General features: G+C 40.3%; 1 protein-coding gene across 1 annotated transcript in view; it reads left to right on the top strand.

Annotated features, from left to right (window-relative positions):
- MAP4K4 (mitogen-activated protein kinase kinase kinase kinase 4) overlaps window positions 1-27806 on the top strand; it is a 3343981-nt gene that overhangs the window by 575500 nt on the left and 2740675 nt on the right. The window contains exons 7-8 of the mRNA XM_044071965.1: window positions 26737-26827; window positions 27004-27134. Coding sequence (XP_043927900.1) covers window positions 26737-26827; window positions 27004-27134 — 222 coding nt within the window. The remainder of the gene's footprint in view (window positions 1-26736; window positions 26828-27003; window positions 27135-27806) is intronic.

Genomic DNA, 27806 nt, shown 5'->3' with positions numbered 1-27806 from the left:
TTGCATCATAAAATACAATGAAGCTATGAAATCTATGTTATAGATTTATTATACTTGTATTTATTGCATTTCTTGACATATGAATGAATGGTTCATAGGAAATATTTAGTTCAAATGTTTTTATATTTAGTGGTAGATTGATAGTTTTTTTTGTGAAATTAAATCTTGACAATGGATGGCGCTATTTATTTGTTGAATTCTATCAGGGTATGAAAGTAATTTTAATAATGTAATTTTAATGTATTTTGAAGGAATATTTTATAAAGTTTTTTAAGGTAATAGTATTCCATAGGATATTTTATATTATAAATTTTGAAATAAATATGTTGAATGTTTTTTAACTGTAAATGCTTTGGATGATTTTAAAAATGGAATCAATTTAACTATTTAATTGTTTTATTGAATGTGTTAATTGATTAGAATAAGTATAAAAAGTTGGGTATTATCCGGGTATGCATCTCCATCTGAGGAAGTCTGTGCAGACGAAAACACCTTGTAGCAGTGAATTGTGTTAATGTTCTAGTGAATTTGTGGACTGAAAAGTTATTTGTGTTTGTGCTTATCGGAACTGTGGCCTGAATATTTTCTGGTGATTTATGGACTGCAAAGTTACGTATGTTCGTGTACTTTGGAACTGTGGGCTGAAAAGTCAACTTTGAAATAAAGTGCGTGCTGAAGTACGTAGTTTCAGTACTTTTGCCTCTTTAGACTGCTTTTTGGTGATTTGCTAAAGTTAAATTATTCCATGCTCCATTACAGCATGATACTTAGGTGTTAAGGCAGAAGAGGTGTTAAAGAAAATGGAGGATAAAGCAAAGTCAATGCAAATGGTGAAAGATTTCTTACAGGTTCAACCACCTAGATTTAACAGAAACTGGCCTTCAAAAAATTGGTCCTTTCCAGTGTCAGACAGGCCACAAAGAGGCAGATACAGACATCCAAGAGGCAGATCTCTGCCCCAAGGCTCCTACAGACCTAAACAATGGGGTGCTTCAGCCCCCAAAGGAGGAGAAGACAAATCACAACCTTATAGGAAACAATCACAATGACCTCCCTCTGCAAATTCCAAGCTCTTACCAGTTGACAGCACCCCTAGGGGGAAAGCTAGCACTTTTCTCAAACAATTGGCACATGATCACCCAAGACCAATGGGTGTTAAATATTGTTTCTCAGGGGTACAGGTTCCACTTCCACACGCTTCCAAAACCAAAAGGTATGCCAAACCTGCCACAAAACCAATGGGCAGAGGTACAAAAACAGATTGTGGCTCTTATGGATATGGGAGCTATTCAAAAAGTTCCACAAGAAGAACAGAGACAAGGATTTTACTCAAGACTTTTCTTAGTACCCAGAAAAGACCAAGTCTGGAGACCAGTACTGGACCCGTCAATCCTGAATACTTTACTGGATGTTCCAAAACTGAAAATGTTAACACTACAACAACTTCTGCCCATGCTGGGCAAGGAGGCTTGGCCAGTTACTTTGGATCTCAAGGAGGCATACCTGCATGTCCCAATCAGACAATCGTGCAGAAGATACCTCAGATTTATAGCAGGTTCAATTCATTACCAATTCTCTGCACTGCCCTTTGGCTTATCTACTGCACCCAGGGTGTTCACAAAATGCCTGGCACCAGTAATTTCATTTTGCAGACAAAAAAGGAATTCAAATATATCCCTACTTGGACGACTGCCTTATTCAAGCAGAGAGTAAGGACATTCTTCTAAAACACCTGGCGTTTGTGAAAAAAAACAAAAAAATTGCTAATTTGCCTAGGGTACACAGTAAACGAAAAGAAATCAAAACTAGTGCCCTCTCAAGAGATAATATTCCTGGGTGCAAGATTAAATACAACTGCCCAGATGGCTTATCTCATGCCAGACAAACAAAGGCAACTGACTCATTACTTTCAAGTGATGGCAACAAAGAAAAATTCTGCAGGCCCTGGGTTTCATGGCATCCTGCATTCTACTAATTCCATATGCAAAACTGCATATGAGGAAACTACAATGGTATCTAAAAAGTGTTTGGACTCAGCATTGTCACAGCCTAGAGACAGTCATAACCTTGATTCCCTGCCTACAACAGGAGTTTCGATGGTGGTCCCAGGCCTGTCACTACAACAAGGGATAGCCTTTCACCTTACCTACAGCCAGGCAGACAATAACAACAGATGCATTGGATTATGCCTGGGGAGCACATGGCAGGAAAATGTGTTCAGGGCACGTGGCCCAAGGAACAAATGCATCTTCACATCAATCAAAAAGAGATGCTAGCTGTACAGAAGGCCCGGACAGCCTTCAAGGACCAGGACAACTATTAATAAAGACTGACAATACCACAGTTATGTGGTACATAAGCAAGGGGGCACACATTCCTACCACCTATGCAGACAAGCCATGACTTTGTGGAACACAGCACTGACCTACTATGTACATCTGCAAGCACAGTTCCTGTCAGGAACAAAAAATACACTGACAGACGAACTAAGCAGAAATCTCATGGATCCTCACAAATGGAAGGTAAATCCACAAGTGTTCAACATAACAAGGAAACGGGGACGCCCAGATATAGATCATTTTGCCTCCCATCACAATTGCCAAATACAGAAATTTTGCACAAGGACTTATCACTCTCAAGCATGGAGAGTGGATGGATGCTCATTCAGCTGGAAAGGCCTGACAGTCTATACCTTCCCTCCAGTGCCTCTTCTCACCAAGGTGCTTCTAAAAGTCAGACAAGAGAGTCCAAAAATGATCCTGATTGCACCAGACTGGCCACGCCAGCACTGGTACCCAATCCTAAAGAGTTTGTCCCAAGGCCCACCTTGGCCTCTACCTCAAATCCCTCATCTTCTGACACAACAAAACAATCAGATTCTGCACAGTCAACTCAGAACCTTAAACCTGGCAGCATGGCAGATAATGTAGCCACTCAGATGGCACCTCTCTCTAAAGCTGTTATTGATGTTATTTTGGAAGCCAGGAGGCCCAGCACTAGGAAATCTTATGCAGAAAAGTGGAAGAGATTCTGTGCTTGGAACCAGGCACAAGGACTCGAACCACTTGTCCCTAATATACCTCAGATTTTGCAATACCTAACTGAGATGTTGGACAAAGGCCTATCTTTTTCATCCATTAAAATCCATGCCTCTGCCATTTCAGCTCATTAAAGTACAGATCCTCCTATTTTTTCACATCCTCTACTACGACAGTACCTCAGAGGGGCAAAGAATATAAGACCCCCCAGGAGAGCACCAGTACCTACTTGGGGACCTCAATTTTGTTTTAGAAAAACTAACACTGCCTCCATTTAAACCAGCCAGCACAGCTGATCTAAACTTCTTGTCATGGAAAACTGCTTTGCTCCTAACAATAACTTCAGCAAGAAGAGTCTCAGGGTTACAGGCATTGATGGCTGTGGAACCATTCCTCATTTTTCATCAGGACAGGGTTTCTCTTAGGACAAACCCAACATTCATGCCAAAAGTGGTCTCCAATGTGGCCTTAAACCAAACCATTCATTTAACCTACTTTCTACCCAAATCCCCAGAATAAAGGGGAAAGACTTCTGCACACTTTGGATATACACAGGCAGCTACGATTCTACTTGGATAAAATAAAAGCTTTCAGAAAAACTGAGCAGCTGTTTGTAGCATATGCTGCAGGATCACAAGGAAAGCCCGTTACAAAGCAGACAATCTCGAAATGGATAGGACACTGCATCCACTTCTGTTATGCACAACATGGCAAATCAGTGCCTAAGGGCATTAGGCCTCATTCTATCAGAGCAGCAGCCACTTCAGCTTTCCTCAGAGGAGTACCAACCAAACACATATTAGAAGCTGCAACCTGGAGCTCAGTGCACACTTTCACCAAGCACTACCACTTACCTATCTACTCCAAATCCAGAGCAGGCTTTGCCACTGCAGATATTCATTGTGTTACCCTGCTGCAGTCATCATACTTAGGTTATCTTATCGTCAGGCGGTCCCGCAGTCTGCCTGAATTCCAAAGTCTTGGTCCGGCGTCGGTTGCTTTCGCTTCTTCCCTGACGTCAGTGCGCCAGGGGTATATAAGAGGCATCCAACGCCATTTTCTTCAGTCTTTCTTGCCGTGCGGTGCCCGAAGCAGAAGCAGTTCGCAAGTGCCAGTCGGCCGACACCTGAGATTTTCTAATCGAATTTCAGTCCGAAGTCTTCAAAGCTAAGTACCCCATTGGGGAACCTTTTCTTGCCTCAGTCTGATGTCAGAAAAAGTTAACAATTACATTTCTTGTGGGTAGCAAATACCTCATAAGGACTTTCATTCTTATTGATGTCACTGGTTGTCAGTTTTGTGCTAGGTTCAATAAGCGAACTATAAAGTGATGCTTTGATTTCGCACGACACTACTTCGGTAGGGAATTTAATTACACTATGCCGTCGTAGCAACTACCGGCATGCTTAAAAAACGCAAAGATAAAGACAGGCAGCCTAGACCCAAGCCAGACTCCGAGGCCTTGGCTGGGCTGGTTGCCGGTTCTCCGGTTTTCAGTGAGGCGCCTACGCAGCCCCTGACGACCGCAGAATTGGAACCACAGACTGCTTCGGATTCTCAAGCAGAGAGTTCTAGGCCGACGCAGCCATTTTCTTTAGGCTCTACCGACAACATTGCAGGAGGAGAAGACGGTGCTGCGAAAACACCTTCGGTTACAGAAGGTGTCTTCAGACTGACTACTCTCACCATAAAATCTTATGCTAAGCTTAAGACTACTTTAAAACCAAAAAAGACTGCACATCAGTCTCCAGTTGAAGGCCCCATGCCTAAGAAACAGATGCTTAAAATGGCTGAAGATTTGATTTCTTTAATCAGGGGGTCCCAACCCCCCCCCCCCCCAGACAAAAGGCCTAGACAAGAGGAGGATTATGCCTCTTCTTATCAAGTGTCTATTTCCTCAGGCTCCTCTGAGGAACAGGGTTACTCCTTTCCCCCTTATGAAGATTCTGATGCTGAAGATTCCATTCCCTCAGCTTCTCCCCCTGAAGACTATTCCTTTGGGGAAACCTTACATACCATGAGGGAACATTTCCATTGGGAAGATCAGGACTACTCCGACTCAAAGGAAAGGCTGAGAGTTTCTTTTACTCCCCCAGCACAAACCACTTGCTATCCCTCCAGTTTTAGACATTGTGGATGATGTTTACTTAGAATCTAGTCTAAATCCAGATTCTCTGCCTCCTGCTCCAGCCAAACCAGATAGATATAAAGTGCCTGACTCACACAAATTCCTTTACAAAAGCCCTGTTGCTGACCCAGAGACCATCTCCCAAGGTCCCAAAGGGGCTAAGGCTTCTGTGGCTAAAAATCCTGTACCTTCTGAAAGGGACTCCAGAGCACTAGATAGGTGGGGGAAGAAGGTTTACACCACATCTACTCTAGCTTTGAGAGCACTGAATTGTCAGTTTCACATGCTGAAATACCAGCAATTCCTTATGTCTCAAATAAAACAAAAGATGAGCACGCACCCTCAACAGTCTGAATTCAAAGAAATGCAGGATCAGTTGCATGCAGCTGAACATGTGGACAAACATACTTTACAATGTGGATTTGATTCCTTGGAAGCTTCCTGTAGAGCAGCTGTTACTGTGTCTGTTATACGTAGGCATGCTTGGTTAAAGGAACAAACTCTACCTGATCATGTTAAAGCAAACTTACTAGATGCACCCTTACAGCAGGATGTCTTATTTGGGGTTAAAGCAGAAGAGGTTTTAAAGAAAATCGAGGATAAGGCAAAATCTATGCAGACGGTCAAAGATTTCTTACAGGTACAACCCCCACGCTTCAGCAGAAATTGGCCAGCAAAAGATTTGTCCTTTCCAGCTTCTGACAGACCACAGAGGGGTAAATACAGACACCCAAGGGGCAGAGGACAAGGACAAATCCCTTACAAACCTCGCCAATGGGGCACTGCAACACAGAAGGGAGGAGAAGACAGGTCCCAGACTACAAGAAGACAAACACAATGACTTAAACCTCAAACTGCCAAGCAAAAATCTCTTGGCAGCTCCCTTGGGAGGAAAATTAGCATTTTTTTATAGACAACTGGCGCATCGTCACAAAGGACAAATGGGTCCTAGACATTATCTCACAAGGATACAGATTCCATTTCCATACCTTGCCAAGAATAAATGGAATGCTAGACTTGCCACAAAATCAATGGGCAGAGGCACAAAAACAAATTACAGCTCTCATGGACATGAGAGCCATTCAACTGGTACCTACACAGGAGCAAGGCCAAGGATTTTACTCAAGGCTCTTTCTAGTCCCCAGAAAGGACAATGCTTGGAGACCCTTTCTGGACCTTTCAATTCTAAACACCTTCTTGCAAGTACCCAAATTCAAGATGCTAACACTACAGCAACTTCTTCCCATGTTGGGCAAGAAAGCTTGGCTAGTAACATTGGACCTCAAGGAGGCATACCTGCATGTCCCTATCAGACAAAATTGCAGAAGATACCTCCGTTTCATTGCAGGTTCAACCCATTACCAATTCTCTGCACTGCCCTTTGGCTTATCTACTGCACCCAGGGACTTCACAAAATGCCTGGCACCAGTAATTGCATACTGCAGACAAAGAGGAATTCAAATATACCCATACCTGGACGACTGCCTCATCCAAGCAGAAAGCAAGGACATTCTCTTACATCATCTGATTTTTGTAAAACACCTTCTAAGTTGCCTAGGGTACACAGTAAACGAAAAGCAATCAAAATTAGTGCCCTCACAAAATGACATTCCTGGGTGCCAGCTTGAATACAACGGCCCAGATGGCTTATCTGATGCCAGACAAACAACTACAACTAACTCAATACTTCAAAATAATGGCAACAAAGACCCAACTCCCTGCAAGAAAAATTCTGCAGGCCTTGGGCTTCATGGCATCTTGCATACTACTAATACCATTTGCAAAACTGCATATGAGGAAATTACAATGGTACCTGAAAAGCGTATGGACTCAACACAGCCACAGCTTGGAAACAATGATACCTCTCACTTCCTGCCTTCAACAGGAGTTTCTGTGGTGGTCACAGGCATGTCACCTCAACAAGGGTCAGCCTTTCACCTTACCCCCAGCCAGGCAAACTATGACAACAGATGCATCGGACATCGCACACATGGCAGGATGGTACATTCAAGGCATATGGACTGCAGATCAAAGGAATCTGCACATCAATCAAAAAGAAATGCTAGCTGTACAGAATGCTCTGACAGCCTTCAAGGACCTCTTGCATCCAGGACAATTTATAATAATGACAGACAACACCACAGTAATGTGGTACATAAACAAACAAGGGGGTACACACTTCTACCCTCTATGCAGGCAAGCAATGACCTTGTGGAACACAGCACTGGCTTACCAAGTTCAATTACAAGCTCAGTTCTTGCCAGGAAAAAAGAACACATTGGCAGACGACCTAAGCAGAAACATCATGGATCCCCACGAGTGGAAACTGGAGCCACATGTATTTGCAATGATAACTCAAAAATGGGGGCGCCCAGACATAGACCTGTTTGCCAACCCCCAAAACCATCAGCTTTCAAAATTTTGCACAAGGACATTTCACCATCAAGCTTGGAAAGTGGACGCACTCTCATTCATTTGGAAAATGCTGACAGTATATGCCTTTCCTCCATTGCCCCTTCTCACAAAGGTGCTGCTGAAAGTCAGGACGGAGAGACCTCGAATAATAGTCATTGCCCCGGACTGGCCACGCCAGCACTGGTACCCACTACTAAGGAACATGGCCCAGGACCCACCATGGATTTTACCACAAATTCCTCATCTACTCACACAGCAAGACAGTCCGATTCTACACAGCCAGCTCAAAACCTTAAATTTGGCTGCATGGCACATCACCTAAGCAACCAGCCAACCCCTCTTTCACAAGCTGTTATGGATGTCATTCTGGAGGCCAGGAGGCCCAGCACCAGGAAAGCCTACTCGGACAAATGGAAAAGATTTTGCGCCTGGAACCAAGCTAAAGGCCAAAATACTTTTCAGCCGGACATGCCTCAGATTCTACAATGTTTAACTGAGGTATTGCACAAAGGACTTTTCTTTTTCATCTATTAAAATCCACGCCTCCGCTATTTCAGCTCACTACAACACGGATCCTCCCTTATTTTCACATCCACTTCTAAGGCAGTATCTCAGAGGGGCAAAAAACGTTAGGCCTCCCAGGAGAGCGCCAACACCAACTTGGGACCTAAATTTTGTTCTGGAAAAACTTGCGCTGCCACCTTCTGAGCCAGCCTTCTCAGCTGACTTAAAGTTTATATCATGGAAGACTGCCCTGCTGCTAGCAATTACTTCAGCCAGAAGAGTCTCAGAGCTACAGGCACTAATGGCAGTAGTGCCTTTCCTCATTTTTCATCAAGACAGAGTTTCTCTACGAACTCACCCCTCCTTTATGCCAAAGGTGGTATCCAATGTGGCTCTAAATCAAACCATCCACTTACCCACCTTCTTTCCAAATCCACAGAACAAATGAGAAAGACTCCTGCATTCCTTGGACATTCACAGGCAACTACGTTACTACTTGGATAAAACTAAGGCTTTCAGAAAATCTGACCAACTTTTTGTATCCTATGCTACAACATCACAAGGAAAGGCTATCTGAAAACAGACCATTTCCAAATGGATAGGACATTGCATACGTTTTTGCTACACCCATCATGGAAAACCAGTTCCTGCTAGCATAAGGCCCCACTCCACCAGGGCAGCAGCTACATCTGCAGCCTTCCTCAGAGGAGTGCCAACCAAGGATATTCTGGAAGCTGCAACTTGGAGTTCAGTGCACACCTTCACCAAACACTATCACTTACCACTTTACTCTAAGACTAGAGCTGGCTTCGCCACTGCAGTTTTGCAGGGCCTTCTAGCCTCCTCTAACCCTGTTTGACTCCAGCTCCCATCCTTAGCTTTGGGATTCTACCCAAGTGTGATGACTGCAGCAGGGTAACACGATGAACATAGTACAGTTTTGTACCTACCATAAATGTAGATGTTCGAGTGTATATCCTGCTGCAGTCCAGGTTACCCTCCCTCCAACCCCTCTGACCTAACTAAAACCTTTCAATACCTTAAAATCTGATACAACCTTTGTGGTGTATTTGCTTATAGCTGGAGGGATGTTTTGTTTGTGCTAAGCTTTTATTTTTGGTACTATCTACTGACCATCTTTTGGGGGGGGGCACCTGACATCTGGGGCAAGAAAAACTGAAGAAAATGGCGTTGGATGCCTCTTATATACCCCTGGCACACTGACGTCAGGGAAGAAGCGACAGCAACCGATGCCGGACCAAGACTTTGGAATTCAGGCCGACTGTGGGACCGCCTGATGACAAGATAACCCAAGTGTGATGACTGCAGCAGGGTATACACTCGAACATCTACATTTATGGTAGGTACAAAACTGTACTTTCTGCATGGCTTGTTAGCCTTGCCAAATCCAGTCTAGACTCAGCCACCCAACCTCAGCTTTGGGATTCTACCCAAGTGTAATGACTGCAACAGTGAAACACGATGAGCATCGTACAGTTGTGTACCTACCATAAATGTAGATGTTAGAGTGTATTCACTGTTGCAGTCCAGGTTACCCACCCACCATCCCCCTTTTCTTTGCTGGGACTTTTCAACTCTATACAACCTATGTGGTGTATTTGCTTGTAGATAAAGGAAATGTTTATAGTAATATATGCATGGTTTTTGGCATATTTTTATCTTTTCAGACTTCCTATCTGGGGGCAAGAAAAACTAAAGAAAATGGCGTTGGTTGCAACTTTTATACCCCTGGCGCACTGATGTTAGGGAAGAGGCGACAGCAACCGACGCCGGACCAAGACTTTGGAACTCGGGCCGACTGCGGATCGCCTGCCAGCAGGATAACCCAAGTGTAATGACTGCAACAGTGAATACACTCGAACATCTACATTTATGATAGGTACACAACTGTACTTTCCCACAATTCCCATTTTTTCCTATGTAGTGTTCTCTGTCCATTTTGTAAAGATCCCAATTCCAGTTTTGATTCTCTTACTGCATTCACTACTTCTAGTAAAGTTAGTCTAGACTTTGATTTCCAATTTCTGGTAATTACTTTTTTGATAGCCACCATAATTATACTTAGCAAGGCGTTACTGTATCTAGGCAATTCTGATTCTGTATCATAGTTCAGAAGAAGCAGATCCCCAGTCAATCCAGTCTGCTGGCCCAGCATATACAACAGAGCTGTTTGCAGGGAATCCCTAAAGTCTGCTAGCTCCTTACACTCCCAAAAAATGTTCCCAGCCACCTCTTTCTTGCTTATCACACCTCGAACATTTGCTATCCACCTGAGGAAAAATTAGTTGAAGTCTACTTGTGGTATAAAAATGCCTGTGTAAACACTTCAAGCAAAGATCCTAAATCTTCTAGACTTTGTTGTATATTTGGGAGACGTACATATTTCTCCCTATTGTCACTCTGTGAATTGCCTATCCAGTCTTTCTTCCCAATCCTTTCTAAGCTCCTCTAATTGATTCTTGTAATTATCATGCAATATTTTATGTGCTCTACTAATTATTCTTTTTTTAACAGCAGCTTCTGTTCTAGATTCCATTAAAAACTCTGCCAGTGCTGGTCTTTCATTTAGGACCCCCCTATTTCTTTCTGTTTGCCTATCCTCTGATATCAGTCCTTGATAGGGAAGGCAGTCTCTGAGCTGCAGTCCAAATATATTCTTGGCCTCTTCCCATTCTATTACTTTTTGCTTTCTAGTGTTTCGAAGTCAAAGTAAACTTTGTCTTTCAGAAATCACACAAGTGCAAAAACTGAATGAAATTCCGTGTCTCCAAACTCAGTGTACAGACAACATATAGATTATTTTCACAGACATTTACAAGTATAACACCTAGCTATTACATCATGGACATGCAGGTAGACTAATATTGTACAAAATTAAAAACACATTTTAACACTTTCCGAAGTGAGCACTTGCTTGCGTGAAACTGTCGTATTGCACAGGTACTTGGTTAAGACATTGTTTTGATCTTTGCACAAAGAGACAGTGTTGCACTGTGGACGTTGAGTGTTGCACTGTGGACGTTGATTGTTGCACTGTGGTTAATTTACGAATTTGCAGCATGTGTTGCACTGAGAGAAGAGATATTTTACTGCATTGCTACTGCCCTAGATGGCGTATGAGTTGGCCATGGTGAATATTGCACTAAGTATTAGCTAAGACTGGTAACCAGGTTAATGCACAATTTGGCAGAGTTTCTACTGACCCAGGTGGACATCATGGAGTGTAGCGATTACTAGAATTCAACAGCCTGATGACATTAGGGAAGAAGCTGTTCCTGACTCTCATAGATGTTCTTCGCGTTTCACTGTTGCAATCATTACATTTGGGTAATCTCCTGGCAGGTTGCCCTCAGTTGGCCTGAATTCCAAAGTCTTGGGTCCTGCGTCAGTTGCGGTCTTCTCTTCCATGACGTCAGGGGTATAAAACATGCAACCGACACCATTTTCTTTAGTCTTTCTTGCCGCACTATGCCAGAAGCAGAAGCATTTTGCAAGTGCCGGTCGGCCGACTACTGAAATATTCGAATTTGAGTTTCAGAACCGAAGTCTTCACTAAAGCTAAGTACCCCGTTGGGGAAACTTTTTTTTCTTGCTTTTTACCGATGTCAGAAAAAGTTAATTGTATTACTTGTGGGAAGCAAATACCTCGTAAGGATTTCCATTTATACTGTATTCCTTGCCTAGGCCCTGATCACAACATGCCTGGCTGTCGGTTTTGTGCTAGATTTAACCAACACACTATTAAGCATCTGTATAGTTTTGCATCGAAGTATTTTGGAAACAGATTTAACTACCCAGAAATGTCGTCAGATAGCAATTCGACTACTTAAAAAATACAGTAAAAAAAAAAAAAGTACATAAAAAACGCAAAGAAAAGGACAAAGAAAGGCAGCCGAGATCCAAAACCGACGACGAAGCTTCTCCTAAGCCAGTCGCTGGTTCGCCGGTACTCAGTGAGGCACTTTCACAGCCCCTGATACCCGCTACCTTCGAGTCGCAGGCCTCTACAGACACCCATGTGGAGTCCGGCATGCCGCAAGACACTCAAGGTATTGGACCGATGGATGCATCTCCCTCTGATGGGTCCGAAGCCGCTGAGCAGGCACCGGCTTCTGAGGGTGTTTTCAAACCTCAACATGTATATCAAACCGACGACAGCTGCAAAACCAAAGAAAAAAGCAAATTCTAAAACTAAAAAGCCGACGCATGAGCCACACGCACAGGCCTCTATGCCTAAAAAACAGATGATCAAAATGGCCGAAGACCTTATTACCTTGATCAGGGGTTACCCATCCCCCTCCAGATTTAATGGCCTAGGCAAGACACTGATTATGAATCTTCAGATCAGGTTTCTATTTCTTCTGATTCCTCTTCTGATCAGGAATTATCTATACCTCCCTATTAGGATTCTGATGCTGAGGAGTCTATTCTATCTGCATCTCCTCCTGAGGATTATTCATTTGGAGAAACCTTGCATACTTTGAGGGAGCATTTTCACTGGGAGAGTTAAGACTTCTCAGAATCAAAAAAGAGGCTCTGGGATTTCTTTCTTTTCCCTCAGCACAAGTCTTTAGCCTTTCCCCCTGTTTTAGACATTGTGGATGATGTGTTTTCGGAGTCAAGCTTGACCCCTGACTCCTTACTTCCGGCTCCCAGTAAGCCTGACAGATATTTACAGGGTCCTTGACTCGCATAAATATTTATTTAGAAACCCTGCTGCTGATCCTGAAACTATTTCACAGGGTCCAAAGGAAGTTAAGGCCTCAACAACAGCAAAAAATCCTATCCCCTCTGACAGAGATTCAAGGGCACTGGACAGATGGGGAAGAAAGGTTTATACATCTGCAACCTTGGCAATCAGGGCCTTAAACTGTCAATTTCATATGCTTAACTACCAACAACATGTTATGGGATTGCTGAAACAGAAAATTATGTTGATTTCAGAATGTGCAGAAATTAAAGAATTGCAGGAATTATTGCATGCAGCTGAACAAGTTGGAAAGCATACTTTACAATGTGGTTTTGATTCTTTCGAGGTTTCCTGCATGGCTGCAGTTACTGGAACTGTGATTAGGAGGCATGCGTTAAAGGAACAAAATTTGCATGATCATGTTAAAGCTAAATTGCTAGATGCACCTTTACAGCATGATTCTCTGTTTGGTATTAAGGCAGAAGAGGTTTTAAAAAAAATGGAAGACAAAGGTAAGTCTATGCAAACTGTTAAAGACTTCTTACAATTGCAGCCACCAAGATTCAGTAGACACTGGCCTACAAAAAATTGGTCCTTTCCTGTGTCAGACAGAGCTCAAAGGGGCAAATCCAGATGCCCTAAGGGTTCCAGATACCAGTCGCAAGACTCAAACAGGTCAAAGCAATGGGGCGCATCCACATCCAAATCTGGAGGGGATGAAGCGCACACCTACAGAAAGCAATCCCAATGACTTCCCTCTGCCTATACCAAGCACTTATCTATTGGTAGAACCCATAGGAGGAAAATTAGCACTTTTTTTCAAAATTGGCAGTTAATAACACAGGACAAATGGGTACTAGACATCGTATCACAGGGATACAGATTCCTTTTCCACACTCTGCCAATGGCAAGTGGTTGGCCAGATCTGCCAAAAAATCAATGTGCAGAGGCACAGAAACAGGTTACGTCCCTCATGGATTTGGGGGCCATTCAGACAGTACCAGATCAGGAAGAAGGGCAAGGTTTTTACTCAAGACTGTTCTTGGTACCCAGAAAGGACAAGGCCTGGCGGCTAATACTGTATTTATCTGAACACATACCTGGACATTCCAAAATTCAAAATGCTGACTTTGCAGTAGCTTCTGCCCATTCTGGGCAAGAATGCTTGGCTGGTGACTTTAGACCTAAAAGAGGCATACCTGCATGTCCCAATAAGACAGTCGTGCAGAAGATACCTCAGATTCAAGGCTGGCTTAATGCATTACCAATTCTCTGCACTGCCCTTTGGCTTATCTACTGCGCCCAGGGTCTTTACAAAGTGCCTGGCACCAGTAATTGCATTTTGCAGACAAAGAAGTATACAAATATATCCTTACTTAGACTGTCTCATTCAGGCAGAGAACAAGGACACTCTTCTTCGACACTTGGCATTTGTGAAAAGGCTTCTAACATGCCTAGGGTACACAATAAACAAAAAGAAATCACAACTGGTACCCTCTCAAAAGATAACTTTCCTGGATGCAAGCTTGAATACAACTGCCCAAATGGCTTACCTCACTCCAGACAAACAAAGGCAACTGACTCAAACTGATGGCAACAAAAACCCAGTCTTCTGCAAGACAAATTCTGTAGGCTCTGGGCTTCATGGCACCCTGCATCCTACTAATTCCATATGCAAGACTGCATATGAAGAAACTTCAATGGTACCTAAAATGTTTATGGAGTCAGCATTCACACAGTCTGGAAGCAATGATTCCTCTCATTCCCTGCTTGCAACAGGAGTTTCTATAGTGGGCAAAGGCATGTCACCAAAACATGGATCAGATTATGCCTGGGGAGCCCACATGGCAGGAAGATGCTTTAGGGCATATGCGCACCAAAACAAATGCATCTACATATCAACCAGAAAGAGATGCTAGCTGTTCAAAATGCCCTAACAGCCTTCAAGGACTTATTTCATCCAGGACAACTAATGATAAAGATGGACAACACCATAGTCATGTGGTATATAAACAAGCAAGGGGGAACACACTCATACCCCCCTTTGCAGACTAGCCATGGCACTGTGGGACACAGCTTTGACTTACCAAATACATCTTCAAGCTCAATTCCTTCCAGGAAAACAAAACACTCTGGCAGACGTTTTAAGCAGAAACCTTATGGATCCTCACGAGTGGAAACTAAATTCACAAGTTTTCAGCATGATAGAGAAATGGGGGAGCCCAGATATAGATCTATTTGCTTCTCCCCAAAATTATCAATTGAAAATATTCTGCACAAGGACTTATCACAGACAAGCATGGAAAGTGGACGCCCTATCCTTCAGTTGGAAAAACCTATCAGTTTACTCTCTTCCTCCTCTGCCTCTTCTACCCAAGGTCCTCCTAAAAGTCAGACAAGAGAAGCCAAAGATGATATTAATTGCCCCAGACTGGCCCCCAATCCTAAGGAACTTGTCTCAGTACCCAGCTTGGACCTTACCTCAAAGACCACAACTACTGTCCCAGCAAAACAATCAGATCCTGCACAATCAACTACAGACTCTGAACCTGGCAGCATGGCTAATCATGTAATCATACCAACGACACATCTCAGTAAAGCTGTGATGGATGTCATTTTGGAAGCCGGAAAGCCTAGTACTAGAAAATCTTATGCTGGCAATTGGAAGAGATTCTGTGCTTGGAATCGAGCACAAGGAAACTGATACAGGAGAACTACATATTCCTCAGATATTACAATACTTAACTGAGATGCTTGACAAAGGCCTATCTTTCTCATCAATCAAAATCCATGCCTCTGTCATTTCGGCTCATTGCAATACAGAGCCACCAATCTTTTCTCATCCTTTACTAAAGCAGTATCTTAGAGGAGCCAAAAATTTAAGGCCTCCTAGAAGATCACCACTACCTGCATGGGACCTCAATTATGTGTTGGAAAAGCTCACCCTGCCTCTATTTGAACCAGCTGCTACAGCTGATATTAAGTTCTTATCATGGAAGACAGCTCTGCTACTAGTAATTACTTCAGCAAGAAGAGTCTCAGAGCTACAGGCCCTCATGGCTGTAGAGCCTTTTATCATTTTTTACCTAGACGGAGTGTCTCTGAGGACAAATCTTACTTTTATGCCTAAAGTGGTTTCCAGTGTGGCTCTTAACCAAAAATTCATCTGCCAACATTTTATCCAAATCCGCAGAACAAAGGGGAGGTAATTCTGCATTCCTTGGACGTACACAGACAGCTAAGATTCTACTTGAGTAGGACTAAAACTCTAAGAAAAACTAAACAATTACTAGTTTCATATGCTGCAGGATCAGAAGGAAAGGCTATTTCAAAGCAGACAATTTCAATGTGGATAAGCCACTGCATCCGTTTCTGCTACTTACACCATGGTAAACCTGTGCCCAAAGGCATTAGGTCTCATTCCACCAGAGCTGCATCTACTTCAGCAGCCTTTCTCAGAGGAGTACCAACCAAAGACATTCTAGAGGCTGCTACTTGGAATTCTGTTCACACCTTTACAAAGCGTTACCATTTGCCTCTCTACTCTAAGTCCAGGGTAGGCTTTGCCACTGCAGTGCTGCAGGGCCTTATAGCCGCACCTAATGCTGTTTAGCTCCAGCCTCCCGACCATAGCTTTGGGATTCTACCCAAATGTAATGACTGCAACAGTGAAACACGAAGAACATAGTACAGTTGTGTACACTTACCGTAAATGTAGATGTTCAAGTGTATTCACTGTTGCAGTCCAGGTTACCCTCCCACCATCCCCCTGTCATTCTAAAGTTTATCTTTCCTTCTCTATCTTCCTACAACCTATGTGGTGTATTTGCTTGTAGATGAAGGTAAAGTTTATATTGATGCATGAATATATATATATATATATATATATATATATATATATATATATATATATATATAATTTAATATTGCTACCTTTTTGGGGGCACCTGACATCGGGGGCAAGAAAAACTAAAGAAAATGGCGTTGAATGCATGTTTTATACCCCTGACGACCTGACATCATGGAAGAGAAGACTGCAACTGACGCAGGACCCAAGACTTTGGAATTCAGACCGACTGAGAGCAACCTGCCAGCAGATTACCCAAATAAAATGACTACAACAGTGAATACACTCGAACATCTACATTTATGGTAAGTGTACACAACTGTACTTTCTGCAACGTATGCTTCAGAAACGCTTTCTGGATGGTAGCTGCAGGAACAGTCTGTTAGGGTGACTGCAGTCTTTAATTATTCCTCTGGCCCTGCTGAGACGTGGATCACTACAAGTCATGGATAGGTGGTAAGGTGGTCCTCTTGGCTGTCTTCACCACTCTCTGGAGGGATTTGCGCTCAGAGGTAGAGCAGCTTCCATACCATACTACGAGGTTGTTCGTCAGGATTCTTTCTATTGTACCTCTGTTGAAGGTAGTGAGAACTGTCAATGGGAAATTCGCTCTCCTCAGCACTTCCTAAAAAGTGCAATCTCTGCTGCGCTTTCTTGACTGTGGCATTTGTATTTGTGTTCCCAGACAAGTTTTCATTGATGTGCATTCCCAGAAACTTTGTGCTTCTCACTCTTTCCATCCCATTGATGGTGAGGGGAAGAATGTTCCTTGTGATTTTTCCTGTAGTCCGCAATTATCTTTCTTGGCGGCTGCGGTGGTGCAGCAGTTAGCGTTGCCGCCTCACATCAAGATGTTCTCCAGTTCGATCCTCAACTGGGATGCCTTCTATGCGGAGTCTGCATGTCCTCCCTGTGGTCACGTGGGTTTTCACCGGATGCTCCAGTTTCCTCCCACATCGCAAAGACATGCTGTAGGTGGATTGGACACACTGAATTGGCCCTAGGCGTGAGTACCCCTTCTGTGGAAGTTGGGCACTGGGCTGGCAACTCAACACCGTAAAACTCCACTGCCAATCATGAGCGGACATGTGATGCGTTGTGGCGACCCCAAACCGGGAAAAAGCCGAAATAAGTCGTCTTGTTCACATTTATTGCTAAATTATTTCCACACCAGGTAAGCAGTTGTTCCACCTCATCTCTATATGTTGTTTCATCGTCATTACTGATGAGGCCCACCACCGTTGTCATCAGCAAACTTGATGTGATTTGTATTGTACCTGGCTGTACAGTCTTGTTAACAAGGTGAACAGCAAGGGACTGCTCCCAATACCTTGGTTACTTTACAGGTTTTCTCCAATAAATTCCAGGCCCCTGTTGTCCATTATCTGTATTCCTAACCACAGTCATCCCTATCGTCAGAATCTTTTTTTCTCCATTCTTGTGTTAGTTTAGTTCTTAGAATATACCCCCTGCTGTTTTATGAATATAATGATTTGTATGATTTTCGTTGCCCTCCTTAAGATTCTGCATCCGAAATCCCAATCTCTTCTTATTTCTTGAGCTTCCTTCCTGTATCATTGATTCTTTTCCATTTTGAGTTATAGTTTTTCTGCTTGTGCTATGTATAAGAGCCTTAACTGTATTGCTCTAAAAGACCCCTCAAATTGAGTAATCATAGTCCGCCTTGTTCTTTTGGAAGAATCGGCTTATCCCACTTGACCCTTGCTGTATTCCCTTCCCAGATAAAATCATTCAGCTCTTTTTTTAATGGCTATCCACAGCTTCTCCTGTGGTTGATAAAAATCTGCTTGACCTGTGTATAAGACTAAAGGGACTAAAAGCAATTTAATTGCTTATTTTAGTATCCATGTCCCTGAAACAAAGCTTCCAGTTTCTCAGTTTTTGTATTGTCTTCTGTTTAGTCCCTTCCCACATATCCTTAGCTGCCACAACAGTCATTTCTAATCCATACCCGTAAATGCTTCATTTCATCATGTCTCCATAAATATGGATATTGCTGGAATAATTCATGTGTGGGTACATAATTTATCTCTATTGCCTTTGTTTTAGCTTTGTTAATTTTGTATCCCGGGAAGATTTGAAGTTGTCTTGAAATGTTCTACAACACTGTAATGTCTCTTTCTGGTTTTGTCATGTATAAAATATCTGCAGACAGAGCCAGCTTTTCCTGATTGCCATACTAATTATATCCTGAAATTTCTGAGTCCCTTATTTTTTTTGCCAGTGGTTCTAAATATAGTGTAAACAACAAAGGGGAAAGCGGACAACCCTGCCTGGTTCCTCTACTCAAGCAGACGTTATTGGAGGACTCCATCCACTTCAATTTTTGCCTGCGATCCCTCATAAATACCCCTATTCAACTTTATAATTGTATTGAGGAACGTCTGCTCTGCCAAATGCCTTCTCTGCATCAAGACCCACCAGCAACAGTGGTATTTTCTTACATTCTACTTCCCTCTGGATCATCAGTGTTCAGTTAATATTGTCAAATGTTTGCCTTCCCTCCATAAAACCACATTGATCCATATCTATCAATTTTAGCATCTCTTTTGCCATACTTTCAGCCATTATAGACATAAACACTTGGTTTAGTATTGAAATGGGCCTATATGAAGCTGGATGCGATGGATCTTTACCTTCTTTAGATATTACCGTTACCGAAACACAAACAGTTCAGCCCACGGAAGGCTGAAAGAATATCAGGTATAAAGGATAAACCACAGTTCTGTTCTTTTATTGCTGACAAGTACAACGGAGATAAAATACAGTTGAGCGCTTTCATCTAGATAAGCTAGATTTCCTCAGACACAACTTCACTTACACTTAAATACTACAAAAATCCGCCTTTTGTGTTCAATTAATCAATTGTGTACAATTGATCTCAATTAAAATTTAAAGTAAAATGTTCCTGTTAAAATATCACATGCTAATGTTGTCTGAAGTAGACTGTATGGTTAATTACTACCGAAGGTAAAGTCAAACATAACCGTTAAAATTGGATACAATATGTCATCATAACTTAGTATTGTATAAGTTATTTACATCAAGTTGTTCATTCTTTTATCTAAAATATTCATCTCTAGTACATAATATATAATAATGATTACGCTTGGTTATATTATAAATTCTCTCTATCGTATTCAAAGACAATAATATAGTGTTTGTGGTTAATATAATAATATATATATTTTTCAAATCTTAATAAACTAATAAAAATGTATAAAATATGTTGTTACTAAAAATTGTCTATTCAACACATGTAAACAAATACAAATTAAGTTTCATCTTTTACATCCTAACTAGTGGTTTGGTGGGAATGACTTCATTTAGTCCTGGATGTATAGCTGCATCAAGACGTAACTGCCATTTTATTTCTTTTTCACCAACAATGGCTTTAATATTTCCCCCCCTAGGGTTGGGTACTATCACTTCCAGTATTGCAAATTTAAAACCTGTACATACAGGACTACTTAATATATGACGGGACAATGCATTGTTGGTGTCCTTTTTATTAATACAATAAATATGGTCATATATTCTGTTTTTAAAAAAACGATCAGTCTTACCCACATAATAACTTTGACATGTGTCACAAATAGCTAGGTAGACCAAGTGTTTAGTTAGACAATTACCATATTTGAAAATTACTTTCGTCCTAATTTTGTTTTTCAACACAAGGGTATTACCTTCATATATATATCTACAATAATTACAGTACCCACACTTCTTGGTACCAATTTTGTGTGTTTTTTTATCATAGAAGCAATTTTGTTTCATCTCTATAATCCTTTTAAGACTGTTCCCTGTTTTATGTACAAAATGAGGCCTGGGGGGGTATTTTGTCCTTAATCATGGTATCACTAGTTAATATATTCCAATGTCTCATAATAATTTCCTTGACCTCTTGTGTATGTTTCCCATATTTGACAATACATGCTCTCTTATAGTGAGTACTATCAGCATTTTCCCTTTTATTATTATTGTGTATACCAATGCCTAATAATGGTGGATATTTATTTCCCCACTCACTAGATACATACATAATTATGTCATTTAACATACTTACTGGATAATCTTTTTCCTTAAACAATGTCCCTATAAAACTCAGCTCTTTTATCATATTGTCCCTGACGGATGTCATTCTCGCTGCCCTTATACACTGGCCTTTCACTATATTATATTTGACTTTATATGAATGAGCACTATTGAAGTGCAAATATCCATTGCTGTATGTGTTTTTCCTATGGATTTTGGACTGGAAAGAATATCCATCATTATAGACGTATACATCTAGATAGTTTATCCCTCTGATGTCATATTGATGGGTAAACTTAAGGTAACTTGTAGTACCATTAATGTACTTAATAAAATCATTTAATTCTTCTATGTTTCCTGCCCATAGTAAAAAAATATCGTCTAGGTAACGGACATATGTTTTAATATACTTCATCCATGTGGAATGAAGTATGTGTGTCATTTCCCAGTCAAGGAGAACCATATTGGCATACATAGGGGCACAAGCTGCCCCCATTGCCACTCCTGAAATTTGTCTATAATATTTTCCTTCGAAAAAATATAATTATGATCAAGTACTATGTCCATAAAGGAAATAAGAAGGGAAATCTCATTCTTGTTTTAAACAACTGTACGTATCAAGACTGTGAATGAAACTATCTATTCCTTCATTTTTAGGGATACACGAAAATAAATCTTGTATGTCAATGGTGACGAATACTATATCTGGGGTCCACAATTCATGCTTAAATATTCCCAAAAATTCCCAAGAATCCTTCATAATATGTGGGACTATATTATACATGTGTTTAAGTCTGTTGTCCACTACTTTACCAAACGGAAACGTCTTGCTCGCACTTCCTGATATTATAGGTCTGAAGGGTGGTTCTATGGGATTTTTGTGCACCTTCGGGATCCCTCTTATAGTTGCCAAAATTGGAAATTCAACCTTTAGGTATTTATAAAGCTCTTCATCAATTCTGTTATCCAATAAAAATTCCTCAAGGTATGAATCAATCCTATTGTGAGCTATATTGACTTGATTTATAGAAGACACTTCATATTGTAGAGTGTTATTTAATAGTTCAAATATTTTACTACTATATTTTTCTTGATCATAAAGGACAATTCCTCCCCCCTTGTCTGCCACCATTATCCTAACATTTTCTGAACAAATGGAATCAATCATAGAGTGTATTTCTTTAACCAATATATAATCACTCTTGTGGTGTTTATATTTATTGTGTAGTTTGTATATTTCTTCATAAATCACATTCTCAAAGGTTTCCAAGGTTTTTACCATAGGGGGTGTAAAAGAACTCTTTTTTTCTTAAATACATAGTATTAAATTGATGGTAGGCCTTATTATGAAAAAACACCCCTAAATTTAACTTTCTAAGGAATAATTTTACTTCTACCAGAGTATCTAATAAATCCAAAGATTTATCTGGTATATATTTCATTCCCTTGAAGAAAATATGTACAAGTTCTGGTTTAACTTCATAGGTGCTGTAGTTATAGATTTTAACTTCACCGCCACTGGGTGAAGATGAAGGAAAAGGTCCCCTGTCCTGTTTATCTGAGTCAACAAAACTGGTTTGAATTACAATACTCTGTGAGACATATGTTTGTTCTATAGATTCGCTTACATTTGCCTGTGTTTGTTCCACCTGTATTGCCCTTTCCCCTTCCGGTTTACTGTCTGCCATTTGTTGTATTCTCCTTCCTCTAAAAAAACATCCTCATTGTTGTGATGGTACAAACCCGCCTGATTCCTATCACTGTATTTTCCTTTTCCATTCTCCCTATAACTCTCTCTAACCTTTTTATTCCATTTATATGCTGTCCCTTGTTCGTATTGGTGCATATCTCGCTCTAGTTTTTTACATTTTTTCTCAAACATTTTCTTACTGTTATTATCAGCATATTCATACTGTTTGTAAAAAAGTTTTTCCCATTGAGGAAAGAGTTTATCTTTACGTATTGCAATATCCATACTTTCAACTTCACTAAGTAATGTACTTAATTTTAAATCATTGTTGTTTAAGATAAACTGCATAAACTGTAGGCTGAAATCATTAAACATGCTGTTACACTTTTTTATGTTCTCGGCATTCATCTCAATTCCCATGGGTTCCTTGAAGAACCGGAGACCCATAGGAACAATGTGACTGTTCATGCTCTTACGCAAATACATATTATCAACCTGTAAAGCTTTGATTTTGGTCAGCTTGTTCCCAAAACCAAAAATCATATGCTTCAAAGAATTATAATGGTCATTATTATCGTAACATTTATTGTTATCATAACTTTTCTTGTCGAAATCAAAAGGCATATGCATAAATTTCTCGACGTTATAATTATCTGTAAAGTCAGGGTTTCCCATCCGGGACTATTGTTGTACAGTACCTGTGTGTTTAGAGTTGGTAATAACACTGGATTTATCTTTTACACCATATGTCCTTTCCGGTGGATGCCGTTTGGGTTTGGCCCCTGATATCAAATATGTCTCTTTCTCGTGATTCCTTGTAACTGAAGCAAAATTAAACGATGTAGAGTTGTTGTCAACATTCGGATGCGTTTCCTTCCTCGGCGTACAGCTCAGTAAAAATGGAGACGAGGTTTTTCTCTGCCCATTCGGGATCTCCTCCTCACTCGCTTGGCCAATAGAGGAACGGGATGACGCTAGCACGTTATTTGTAGTAGGCGGAACTTGTGGTCTTAAAGAACCAGACTTTGGAGTAAGTAAATCAATAAGTCGTGAAAGTTCACCTTTGATTATAGCCATCTCAGAATGCAACTTGTCTACTTCCTCCCGAGTAATGGGAGTTCCAAGTCCAGAAACATCCTGTAGTGAATCCATTTATATTGACTATTACCCAGCAATAATTCCTGTACACGACACTGAAACACAAACCAAAGTACCAAACCCTAGGGGGGGAAATATTAAAGCCATTGTTGGTGAAAAAGAAATAAAATGGCAGTTACGTCTTGATGCAGCTATACATCCAGGACTAAATGAAGTCATTCCCACCAAACCACTAGTTAGGATGTAAAAGATGAAACTTAATTTGTATTTGTTTACATGTGTTGAATAGACAATTTTTAGTAACAACATATTTTATACATTTTTATTAGTTTATTAAGATTTGAAAAATATATATATTATTATATTAACCACAAACACTATATTATTGTCTTTGAATACGATAGAGAGAATTTATAATATAACCAAGCGTAATCATTATTATATATTATGTACTAGAGATGAATATTTTAGATAAAAGAATGAACAACTTGATGTAAATAACTTGTACAATACTAAGTTATGATGACATATTGTATCCAATTTTAACTTATGTTTGACTTTACCTTCGGTAGTAATTAACCTTACAGTCTACTTCAGACAACATTAGCATGTGATATTTTAACAGGAACATTTTACTTTAAATTTTAATTGAGATCAATTGTACACAATTGATTAATTGAACACAAAAGGCAGATTTTTGTAGTATTTAAGTGTAAGTGAAGTTGTGTTAGATGTTCTGAGGAAATCTAGCTTATCTAGATGAAAGCGCTCAACTGTATTTTATCTCCATTGTACTTGTCAGCAATAAAAGAACAGAACTGTGGTTTATCCTTTATTCCTGATATTCTTTCAGCCTTCCGTGGGCTGAATTGTTTGTGTTTCAGTGTCGTGTACAGGAATTATTGCTGGGTAATACTACCGTTACCACCGCCTTCTTCCAGGATGCTGGTACTTCTCTTAAAATACTGTTAAACAAAACCTTCCAGATCTTTATCAGTTTTTTTTTCCTCCTAGCTACCAAACTTCCACAGGAATACCATCTAGTCCTGGGGATTTTCCTGTAGAATGGTTATAATAACATAGCCATTTTTATCTCATCTCTTTCTATTCGAACGGTTAGTAATTGTGTTTCATCTACCTCTAACCTTGCCATATTTAATTCTTCCATAAACATTTCCATTTGTACCTTTTCTTGTTTTCCATTTTTCTCTGCTTTATACAAATTTTCATAAAATTTTCGAAATATTTCTAATGCTTCTACAGGATCTCTTATCTTCCTTGTTTGTTATAGGCTCCCTAAGCTTGGTGACAATCCTTTCTACTGGAGTATGGTGTTGAATGCAGGACACTTATAAATTTTATGAACGATTTGTAGCTGTTTTATATACAGGTACTTTAAGGAAGATAACCCAGTTTAGCTTTTTTAAGGGTTGTGCAGTGTTGTGTTCTGTACTATGTTTGTGGAAAATTTTGCTCTTTTGTTACATGACTGAGTTTGTAGAACTTGGTGTGTATGTTGTTGAGAATAGTAGCGGGATAGGTCAGATTAAGCAGTAGGTGTGCAGTGGCAGTGTCCATCCATTCCTGGTCTGTCAAGAAATTTAGTGCTGTACAGTAGGCCTGGCATTTGAGTGAGTGTGGTTATCCACTAGGATGTGATGGTCGAATTTCAAGTGTTCTTCTTTTATGACTACCAAGTAGTTTGGTGTTATGACCTATTTCTGTGCAAGTACTGTTAGAAGAAAGGTGAGGGAATGGTGGAGATTTATTTGGGCAGAACAACATGGAAGTTTTTTCAGATATTTATGTATGCACATGCATATAGGTTTGTGTAGGTATATGTGCATATTCATTTCTCTGTATGTGTATGAATGTATGCATTCAGCTCAATACAGTTACTCATCATCAAACTAATGATGTGAATTTTATGGTCATAACTATATTTCCTGGAAATTCAGCTTAGAAAAATGTAGTTTCATTTGTTAACTGTAAGTCCGTGTCCCTCTGTTTGAATGAAGTTAAGAACCTGGTGAATGCTGGAAAGTATTTGGATATTGGCCATAACACAGGAAAGTGCCTTATTCAGGTACCTACTGAGAAGGGTTCTGTCTCCTATCAGCAGATGTGAACATTCACTTACCAGTATTTTTTCTAGTGTGGAACTCTTTGTGTTTTGACCAAGGTGTATAGTCCAGTCTCCTGCCTGTGCCTTAGGTGAGACAGTGAAGTCACGTATTATATGTGATTATATACTTTATATATAATTTATATAATTTTTATAGTTGTATATGATAAGTTGTTGTGTCTTTTGGCTTTTCCCGGTTAGGGGTCGCCACAGCGGAACTCCGGTCCGCTAATGATTGGCAGCTGATTTTTACATGCCAAGATGCCAGCCCTGACGCACAACCTTCAACGAAGGTATGCCCATTCACGCATGTCTCCACGCAGAAGATGCTCTAGCTGAGAATCGAACCGGACAACGTCTTACTGTGAGGCGACAACGCTACCGCAGCACCACCACCGCGGACTATATTCAGTTCTGTGCATCTTTTGGTTCTATCATTTGTTTAGTATCAGTGGATTGTCATTGGTTTGGGAATGAAAACTTCTTTCACTGGTTCTGTCTGTAGTTTTGGTGTGTGTGGGTATACAGGCTTTGCTGTTCCAATTTCCAAATTCAGCAGCCTCTTGATTGAAAAGGAAGCTGCTTTTTTCCAGATGTTTCATCTTTTCCATGATATGGTGTTGCTGTTTATCTGTTTATCTATATATTCTTATGTAAACCTGCTACTTCATTCATATAAACATTTTGATGTCAGAACTGTCAAGCTGTTTAAAAGTCATTATAACCCAACTTGCTGGACTTTGTATTCTTTATAGTTGTATTGCTGTATGTGAGTAGTGCCAGCAGTGTTGTAGATTACTTTACAATGATATAAGTTTTGATGCATGAAGTCTTGTATTAGGAATCTGCTTATTTGTTCATTGGTAAGTACTCTTTACATGGTTTGTAGATTTTTCAGAGCTTTTCTCCTTGGGCCTGTTTTCGAAATGAGCTCTGCTGCAGGACATTCCAATTAGTATGTAAATGAATGAATAATTGTTTTTTGAATCCTAATCTGTAAATACCCCAGGAAGGGGAGACTTTGGCATCTTTTGAGATAGAATTGTGCACCTATATTTAATGTGTTATGGTAGGATTTTTTGATAGAGAAGTCTGCTAACCAGATGTCCTTTTTCTTTACCTAGGGATTGGCACATCTTCATGCTCATCATGTTATTCATCGAGATATTAAGGGTCAGAATGTTTTGTTAACAGAGAATGCTGAAGTCAAGCTCGGTATGTACATTTGTTCTTCCCAGCCTCCATTAGTCTGTGGATATTCAGTCACTGTGAAAGACGTTTACATTTGTCTTTTCCGTATCTCTTCAGAGCTTAACATACTAATACAGAACTTAACGTACTAAATTATTTGATGCTGACAGTTTTAACTGTTGGATTTTTTTCCTCTTTAGTGGATTTTGGTGTCAGTGCCCAGCTTGATAGGACAGTTGGTCGAAGAAACACATTCATAGGCACTCCTTACTGGATGGCACCTGAAGTTATAGCCTGTGATGAAAATCCAGATGCAACATATGATTACAGGGTAAGCTATTTCAGAAGTATCCATGAAGTACATTAATGTTTTCTTTGTCAGCAGGAAGTGGTTAGTTTAATATAATTGGACAGGGAGGGCTCTGTTTTATATAAACTAAAGATGATCGGCTTAAAAACACAATGTTATTTTTTTCTATGAGTTAGTGCAATCTCTGAGTATGTTAAGTGATGTTGGGGCAGAGTCCCCTCCCTTGTAGGTCAGCCAACTTGAAAAAAACTGTAGAATTCCGTTCATCGACAGTGAAATGATGTGTGATGATTTACCAGGCAGCAGTAAAACTGCCTTCAGTAGACTCTTAATATTTATTTATTATTTATTTTACATTTGTTTATCAGGAAATTCCGACTGGGTGTGAGTCCATTTTCAGCAGAGGCCCAGGGAGAAAATCTCCACATACAAAATAGACAACATTATTACAAAGACAAGTTGGACAATTTGTGGAAGAAAAAAAATCTTAGTCAAAATTTATGCAGTGTATACAAGTACAGTGACAAAATAGTAATGTTACAGTTTAAGGCGAATACAAGTAGACATTGTATCATTTTGTCAAGTAGAAGGTTCAAAATAGTTAGATATCTGTTATAAAGTAGAACTAAAACTAAAGATTTTGAGGTGAAAACTTGTACAGACTAGAAGAATGTCTTGCCTATAGGAGCTACT

Source organism: Protopterus annectens, chromosome 5.part0 (assembly GCF_019279795.1).
Source record: "Protopterus annectens isolate FY-2018-M chromosome 5.part0, PAN1.0, whole genome shotgun sequence".
NCBI classification, from domain to species: domain Eukaryota; kingdom Metazoa; phylum Chordata; order Ceratodontiformes; family Protopteridae; genus Protopterus; species Protopterus annectens.
Note: the sequence above shows the minus strand (reverse complement) of the source record. Positions and strands in the feature narration are given on the sequence as shown.